The sequence below is a fragment of the Neodiprion pinetum genome, chromosome 1 (genome assembly GCF_021155775.2).
Source record: "Neodiprion pinetum isolate iyNeoPine1 chromosome 1, iyNeoPine1.2, whole genome shotgun sequence".
NCBI lineage: Eukaryota > Metazoa > Arthropoda > Insecta > Hymenoptera > Diprionidae > Neodiprion > Neodiprion pinetum.
The window spans coordinates 21,465,514-21,475,020 of record NC_060232.1 but is presented as its reverse complement, the minus strand read 5'-3'; the positions used below and the strand labels follow the sequence as shown (position 1 = coordinate 21,475,020).

The following is a 9,507-nucleotide window of genomic DNA, read 5'->3' as shown; positions in this document are numbered from 1 at the left end:
TACTATATAGTGGGACCAATCCTCAGGGAGTTCGCCCGACTTAAGGATTAAATTAAAGAGGTAGAGCAGATAGCTCAGCCCTTCAGGGGGAAGTCGGCTGAGAACCTCGCCTGTAAGTAAATCTATTCCCGGAGGCGATCCAATTTTGGCAGCCTGCACCGACCAAGACAGCTCCTCTTCAGTAATGTCTGCATCTAGTGTGTGATCTTGGTTACCAAATTCTATAAGAAGGTTGTCTTCGGACGCAAAGTGGACAGAAACCTTGCTGAATGCCGATGCTATATCTTTATCGTGTGAATCGTAAGTGAGAACCGTCTTAGGTAGGAGGACCCTCCTTTTAAAGGCCTTTATTGACCCCCAGACCCTATCAAGGCCAGTCTGCGAGCCAATCGAGGAACAAAATTCTCTAAAACTATTTCTTTTAATTTCCCTAAAAAAATCCTCTTTATCTACCTCTTTATCTATTTTGTTGTATACTTCTAAATTCTCCTCAGACGAATTGTTCCTGAGGCGCTTGGCCGCTCGTCTTCTAGACGCCACCTTATTGGAACACTCCTGAGTCCACCAGGGAGCAGCAGGAGGTGAACCTTTCCTCAAATGAAGATCATCCGAGTGCCTACATCCAGGTTCCCGGAGGGAGTCGTATATAGATTCAAGAAATTGCCTATACAGTGAGTCTAAGTCGTCGGTCTCCCTGGATATACTTACCCTTAAGCTTAAGGATGAGGGAGTTGCTGAAGGTAGTCCATTCGACTTTGTTGAGGTCAAGTTGTTTCCTTCCCTGAAATCTATGAATACTGATTCCACCCAAGCAGATGCGGATAGGGAAATGGTCACTGCCTAATGAGTCTTCGCTTACTCGCCAGGAGATGCCCGTAAAAAGCGATACTGATTATGAGACGAAACTCAGGTCCGGGATACTCCGTTTATTGGGTTCTGCGTGGATTCTCGTAGGTGATCCATCATTCAAGATAATGAAATCTCTGTTCTGTAATGCGTCCAGTAAGAATTTCTCATCTTAGTTCAGAAGTTGACTCCCCCATGCAGAATGATTTTCGAATTGAGCGAGGGTTTGGAGAAGTACCTTCCATTCTGCGCGCGTAAGGAATTTATTAGGAGGTCTATATATGTTTAGGATATGCAAGTGTGTGCCTGAGAGTTTAATTTTAACCAATGTCCCACTCCAGTTTTTGGTGCAGAGTAAATTACGTCCAATCGATAGCAGATTTAGAGAGGTGTTTTGAAGTAACTATGAGTAGCACCAGGAGGGTAGGAGACAGCGAAAGTTATGAGCTAGGATTTTTCCCGACTAGACCGCTTCGGTCATCTTAGAGCACTCCTCTGACGGGGTTATATAAACATATCAGTTTGTTCCTGTTCGTCATTCCCAAGGAACATTAAAGAGGAGCACAATCTCTGACTACGAATATGGTACCTTTTTTCATATAGCATTCAGGTAGCGTTTCGATCGCTCCAGACCCTCCACGTCCGGCATAGCGGCCATGTTGAAGACAATTTGAAAATGGCGGTTTCCGCATTGGCGTTAGAGGCACGGAACCACGGAGCATTAAAGGTATATATTTTCCGTCAAGCGCCTACGTCACAGTCCGATTTTAGTAGATGATTTTCAGCAAATTTCTCATTGCGTGGACCATTATGTTCAATTTGTATAACAGACTGTCAAAGAGTAGGTATATGAGGTTGTAAGTCAGCATGCCACGATCAAGTCAGTCATCGATCGATTCTCGAGCCGTTAACACCTTGGAACGTGGAGTTCCTGATATCTCTGGGTCTGAAACTGACACCTTTTGGAAGAGGAATTTCCGACAACTGAAAATCCCATTTTGTTGTTTTATCATCTGTTACGTACCATGGACGAAGAAATCTTAAACATTCAAACACCAGTCGTCTTTGATGAATTTGTTGCGCATTACGAGATTCACGCTCACAAACCTTACGCCTCGTCAACTTTCAACAACAGCGATGAAATTCGAATCACCGTTCAGCATCAGGATTTATGCATATTACCCAGCAAAAGTTCGGTACATATCCATAGACGACTCCTCAAACCTGATGGTACAGCTACTGTGAACACACAGCTTGTAAACAACGCGATCTGTCATTTATTTGAAGAAATTCGCTATGAAATTAATGCAGTTGAGATTGATAGAAGCAAGAACGTTGGCTTGACAAGTCTCATGAAGGGTTACGCTTCCCTGCACCCTGGTCAGACTTGGCTGATGGAGAACGCTGGATGGCTTGATATAGAAGAGAAGAAAAAATTAACCGAAGCCGAGGGTAATTGTGACGTATTGATACCGCTCAGCATGATATTGGGTTTCGCTGAAGACTACCGCAAGATCGTTGTTAACACTAAACATGAGTTAATTTTGCCGAGATCAAAAACTGACGTCAACGCAATCATGCAGACTCAAAAGGATGAACTCAAAATCATGTTCAATGCAGTGGAACGGCTAATAATAAGGGAATTATACGAATATCCCTTACTTGCCACAACATCGAAAAACGTTTGGACTGTGAAAGCTTCCACTCAGCTTGAAAAACCTCGGTACGTCATTTTGGGTTTCCAAACAAGTCGAAAGAACAAGACCGGCAAGAACGCAAGTCATTTCGATCATTGCAATATCACGGACGTCAAGCTATTTTTAAACTCTCAATCTTATCCGTACGGTATCCTGAACCTCAACATGAGTCATAATCTGTACGCACCCCTGTACGAGATGTACGCAAACTTCTAAGCTACCTACTACGACAAGAACCCCGGGCCGTTGTTGACAAAGAGTGTATTTCTTCGAGACGTCCCCTTATTCGTTAACGACTGTTCAAAACAAAACGGATCTCTAAAGTACGGACCTGTCGACATCCGTCTTGGATTTAAAGCTAAAGCTAACTTTCCCGCTGAAACATCGGCGTATTGCTTGATTGTTCACGATCGTATTTCAGAATACAACCCACTCAGTGGTGGGGTGAAAAAGTTGGTATAAAAGCTGACCCGTTCCCACCATCTCGCACAATTCAAAGATGGAGCTTATCGTTGATATACCAGGCTTTCGTAGACTATACAAGGCAGTTAGTTCATTGGTTGCCACGCAGGGGAAGGGGTAGTCGTAATCCTGTTGCACCGCGGTGGAGGCTGCAGCGATGAAGTGTCAAAAGTCTGCGTGCTGGTCTGTGATCGTAGCGTAGCAGTGTAGGTCGTACGTCTGGTCAGTTTCGGCGAGACCGAAGTGGCCTGCCGATCGGTGAGATCGGTGGTCTCTTATCGCAGCCTCGGTTGGTCTTCAGCAGCGGGAAACCACGTTGGCTGATTGCGCGACGCGCTCGGCTGCGTGGGTGGCGTGAGCGGCGCGTGTGACGCAACGCTTTCTTCTATGGCGCGAGACCAGAAAACGTGAAACGCTTGTTGCAGTGCGTGAGTTGTAAGGCGCGCGACTGACAAGTTGACTTCACAAGGTTCTTGTGAACATTGACCTTTCAACAATACCTTCAGATTGAAAGAATTGGCTATAATTTCAATCTACTCGAAAGCATCTCCATCAATTTTTTTCGTCAAGCCACTTTACGAATGGGATTGTCTGGACGTCAAATACAAAAGCCAAAATTCTTGGATGGAACGCGATTTTCACGGTTTACCTTGGAGCTGTGAAAATATACCGTTTGAAGAAGTTGAATGGACCATTGAAAACAGGCTGTTCAAAGCTGAAACCGTGTACGTAAAAGGAGAAGAAAAACAGGATTGGTTGCTTAAAATTATCCCCAAAGTTCAAATCATCAATTTGCTGGACTTCGGTTGTCCGTCACTTCAAACCTTGCAAAAAACTTCAACTGTGTCTCTAAGATATGACGTGCATACATTACCCAACGCAATCTGTGCAACACAAAACCTTTTGTTACTTCAAAACTGGCTACAAAATCACGATACTGTTCGGATGGCGAGGGTATACGACTTCTGTTACTGCGCAGAAACATCTACAAGAACGGTCGCGCATTCCTGGTGAATATATCATCCTGGTTACGATACTGTTGAATAAAATTGCTGTACTATCGTTGTGAAGTGATTTTCAACTGTACCCTGCAAATTGTACTCAATAAAACTATTTTTTAAAGGATATTCATGAATTAATTTCACACCTTCACCTTAGCTCTTAAGAGGAATTTTTTTTTCAATATGAAGCTTATGTAAGATTCAAACTTGCTCTCCATCCTTGACCGAGCTGTACTCAAACGGAGTCATGTTTTGCATTCCTAGAGCGGTAGTAACCCAATACCGCAGATCCATAGCTCTAAATGTATACTACCGCAGCTATCGGTCGACCTTGCACTCTGGCCTTGACTGAACCCGTCCAAAATTCATCGTAGAGTTCACATTACAGTTACCAGCCAAAAAGAATGTCACGTTGATGATAACGTACTGACATCCAAGTTGGTAAAAAACAATGCTCAGAACCAATAATTTTGGAATGTCGCGTGGTTGGTAACGTGGGAAACGAATGAGGGGTGATTGATGTTACACATCAGCAGTCCTATCGTGGGATAAGAATTTGAGGTGGTTGATGTTACACATCAGCGCCATCCGCGTGAGTAGAAAACAATCCTCAGAATCAATAATTTTGGAATGTCGCATGGTTGATAACGTGGGAAAGGAATGTGAGGTGGTTGATGTTACAAATCAGCAGTCCTATCATGGGAAAAGAATGCGGAACGGTTACCGACATCTAAGCTGGTAAAAACATTCACGCCCCCCACTGCAACCTCGACCGTTGGCAGGCGGGCTAGAGATGTGCAATTACCGGTATTTTCAATTTATGTGACGTGACCGTCACAAATACCGTTTTGTGACGGTTAGTGACGTCACAAATTTTTTTTCAGTAGGTCTGTTGTGTAAATGACGGTCACAAGGTCGGTCACAATTGTTACCGTCAAATACAACTAGATAGACGTTCCGTGACGGTTTTTTTTTTTTTTTTTAAATTAATTACTTACCTAATTGACAACAATTTCATTGTCGATGCTGTGTAGAGTTCAGAAATAGGAATGTTTGCTGATTTAATTAGAAAAAACAAATTAGTGTACAAATTAAATGAAATGTTTCATTAAAAAATATAATTTTTTGCATAAATAAATAGAATTTCAAGACTGGAATTGGCTCAATTTACTTACGATCGCATAAAAAAATTTAAATTATGTCAACTATTATTTTATTATTTAAAGATTCATTTTACATTACGACTTACATCTCATTAAAACATATAATTATTTTTTTTTTCTTTGGATATTTTTAATATCATTTGAATATTTTAATAATCTGTTTTCAATAAAAAAATAATTTTTATTATATTATTTACTTATAATATATCAATCTTTTTTTTAAATATATCAATTTTTACCATAAAATACTTAAATCCTGTGAGATCAGTAATATTAGTGACTAATTCATGACTAGTCATGTTTTTTTATTATTAAATATTATTTAAGACACTTCTACCTCATTAATTGTTTCTATCTTGTCTCATTATCATCTGACGTTTCATCATAAGATTCATCATCATCATCATCTGCATCGCCTTGAATTTTTTTTGTTTTTTTATTATCCAAAAGTCTGACATTGTGTGCAATGTAAGTGACTTTGCCAGCTCGTTCAACTGTCAAGCGATTCCTTTTTGAAGAATGTATCCACCCATGTGTACTAAAAGAACGTTCTGTAGCAGATGAAGTTGGTCGTAATCCTAGAATAGCAACACTTATCTTGCTGAGTTGAGTTTTACCACACCAAACTTGCCACCATTTTACAGGAGAAATCACTGTAATGGCTTGTTTAATATGATCTTTACTCCAAATGCCATCATTGCCTACGTAGTCTGAATATTCAGCCATAACACGATTGTAATCGAGATCTAATTTTTTAGATGCTTTTGAGATTAAATCATAACCTTCAGCTTCTTGGTCAATAGTTAAGTTAGCCCCTTTATAGTTGGGATCCAATAAGTTAGCTGCGTAATGAATCGGTTTTAAAGCCATTACTCGTCTATTACGAAAATTCGTAAGAAAATTATTAATATCAGTTGAATTCAAAACTCTTAGATTTGAATTTTCCAATTCGTTAATAAAGTGTTGACTTAGCTCACCAAACGCTTCAGTTACTTGACTTATTTTAGGATCATCTCCTTCTAAATAAAAAATCCATTGCCCGATAGGTTTAATTAACTCATTGATTTTTGTCACTCGAATCCAGTACTCATTATTAAGAATATTGTTCCTCGTCGCTATGCTTAAATATTTTTGAGCATCTGGCATAACAGCCAATAATTCTAAATTATTTTTATTTTTCAAAAGACTCTCCAAGCAGTGAAGCAAATAGCCGAACCTAGTTTTAATTGGTAGTTTTAAAGTACATTTCTCGTTGTTCGAGTTTTGATTTTGAGCTTGGACGAAGAGAGCGCTGAGAACATGACTTTTTTTAATTTCTTTAATAATAGAAGTTGAATTCTGCACGCATTCGCTGACCGAAGGTATATTAGCTATGTCTTTGACTAATAAGTTAAGAATGTGAGCAGTACAACCGTAAAATGAAATACTCTGTTCCTCATATTGCTCATCTAAAATTTCCCAAGTGCATCTCATGACTGGCTCATTGTCCGTGCAAATACCCATAATTTTTTGTGGACCAATTGCTTCAATTACTTCCATCATCTTCCTCGAACAATTGATTGCTGACTTAGATGCGCTGGATGTAGTCAAAGTTTTAAAGAATACGGGTGTTGGTGTTGTAACAATAAAATTCATAATGCACTCATTTCGTATGTTTGACCATGAATCACATTGCATACCGACAGTTCGAGCAGATATTATTTTTTCATCAACTTGACCTTTAACTTTTTCATAAGTAGAATCAAGTAAAATATTGGAAATTTTACGTCTTGGTGGCAATTTAAAAGATGGACGAATAGCATTAAAAAATTTTTGCCAATAAGTGTTTTCAGTTATACTGAATGGCGTACCTGATGAGTAAATAGCTAGTGCCAATAAATTATTGAGATTCTTTTCTTCTTTTTCAGTCATAGAATCATAAAATTTACTCATAGAATTGGACGAAAACTTGGGTGATTTAGGCGTACTTGAGATCTGATCAGAACGATTTGGATTCTCCGTCGAATCATCAGGAGTTGAAGGAATACTGCTACTATTAACATCAACTTCTTCGACCACGAAAGAGTTGTCTGTTGATCCATGGTCAGATGATTGATTTAGTTCCTCTCTTGTGTTAGTAGCATACATGGAGTTTAATTGGTCAATCACCTTTTTTGGACAGGTCCTACATTCTTTGCGTAGATGTTTAGCCATTCTTGTGACGTTGATTGCGTACTTTTTATTACAATGATTACACTTGTATTGTTTCATCTTTTGGTTTGGATGAAAATTAATTCCAGCAAAGTTTCGAATAATGATTTTTTTTAAATGAGCCCTCGTCATAATTCTGAAATTTTAAATAAATAAATTTATATAAATTATTTAAAGTAACCTAACTTTTAGGAAAAAAAAACGTCATCATTTGATTTATTGACAGAAACAGATTAGTAACTATGCTTGAAATTTAGAATAAATAGTATATTTTAAATCATAAACACACTTACACATTCAAGTGAATACAAAAAAAAATGATTAAATAATTAATAATCGAAACAGATTGACGATATGACCACGTGCATATTACTGAAATAGAAAAGGACAAATACACTCCAGGTCCGATGATTTCCCGCTAAAATACGTTATTGCTTGTAATTGAAATATATTCCGCTAGATGGCAGTCATTTGTGACTGTCTCGTCACAACTCTATCGGTCACAAAACCGTTTTGTGACGGTCGAAAGTGCGTAAAATTACTCGTCACGTGACCGGTGTACATCTCTAAGGCGGGCACAACGTTGAGACCTTGACCTTCGGTCGGTAAGATTGTCGGTAAGGGCAGCACAATTTTGACCCTTGACCGATAAGAATTATCGGTAAAGCAGTGCGATTCTGACCGTCGACTGATGCAATTGTCGGTAAGGTTGCGCGATTTTGACCTCAAGTCGGTACGGCAGACTGTGATGTCATCGCGGAGAAGGTTTTGAGTCTGGGGAGGATGTCAGTAAGTGTCGGTAACAGGAATCTGTAAGTAGAACTCTCCTTGGATTGATACTCTCATGCTCCTCTCAGTACCCTAAGGCTTCCAGCTAAAACACTTTTGTGTGAACTTCCCTCTCCCTTATACTAGTTTAAGGATGAAATGGAAGTACCCTACCCAACCTATCGTACATAAATAATAATAAGGAATCATCAGAATGCTAGAAATACGATTCTGTAGTTCCAGAATTGATATTTCAATTTTTGGAAACGTAGTAATCAGCAGCTCAAAAGAAAATGTAAAAAACTAACGAAAAAAAATTCTTTTTGTTTTGTAACGACAAGTATTTACGTATTTCAAGTAATGGACTTTTGGCATAGAGTTTCGCGAACTATAAGACTTCCGCCTACAAGTGTTAATCATCCCGTATTAACATATCAACAGATGCAATGAGTGAAACAAAAAGCCCTAATTGTAAACTTTTCATTATGTACCGATAAAAAATTTTAATATCAAATCAAATTGGAAAAGAAAAAATATGGGATAGTGGTTATATAAATGTGAAAATATACCTTTTTGGATGATATTTTATGTCTATGTTTGTGATAGCGAAGCGTACTTCAAAAACTGAATTGTAGCTTCTGCCATGCGATACGATTAAAATTCGAAAATAAATCTGTTCCAATGAGTTGAAAAATTAATCAATGTATTGCTCTGATTTTTTCATACTATTGTCAGATAGTAGTACGTACTACATTATACCAAAATAGCAGAAAAATTGTAGCCCCCGATGGTTTACCGATACACGGTGGACATGCCCATAAATTTTCGATACGAACAAAAAACATAAATGGAAAAATTAGAAGTCTTAGGGTATAACCAATTAACCTTCAAAGTAACCTTTCTACATCAAAAAGTTGGGATTCATTAAAGGCAACATTGCTTTGACAAGAGCCCTGAGTAGTTCAGAGGGCTATATTAATGACATATCCACGAAACTTTTATCTGATCTACATTAAAAAATTTTAAAGAATGCAACACGACTTTTAATTCAAACACAAAATTGTAGTGAACATCGACTCGCTGATATGATCTAGAACATGGTTACACGTTTCTCAAAGTTGTCATTCCGTCCTCAATAGTGCTGGACAAAAGAAGATCGAACTTGGTCTCGTCTTGGTCTTCCCCTGATTTTCAAGACGAAACCAAAACAAATTAGAAACTATACTAAGATTACCCTGAAGTTTCGACAAGATTCTCGTCAAGATTAAAGTTACAAATACTTTATATTGAAATAGTTTTTACTTCAAATAGATGTACCAGGTTTTTCCTCGTCCACTTTAATAAACCTGATACATTATTTTGAAAATTCAACAATTATAT

The 9,507-nt window shown here is 38.4% G+C and overlaps 1 protein-coding gene across 1 annotated transcript; it reads right to left on the bottom strand.

Annotated features, from left to right (window-relative positions):
* Window positions 1-5,520: 5,520 nt before the first annotated feature.
* Window positions 5,521-7,362, bottom strand: LOC138191407 (zinc finger BED domain-containing protein 4-like). Its single transcript, XM_069138160.1, has one exon. It carries the CDS (start codon window positions 7,360-7,362, stop codon window positions 5,521-5,523), a length of 1,842 nt encoding a protein of 613 aa, XP_068994261.1.
* Between the last annotated feature and the right edge of the window lie 2,145 nt (window positions 7,363-9,507).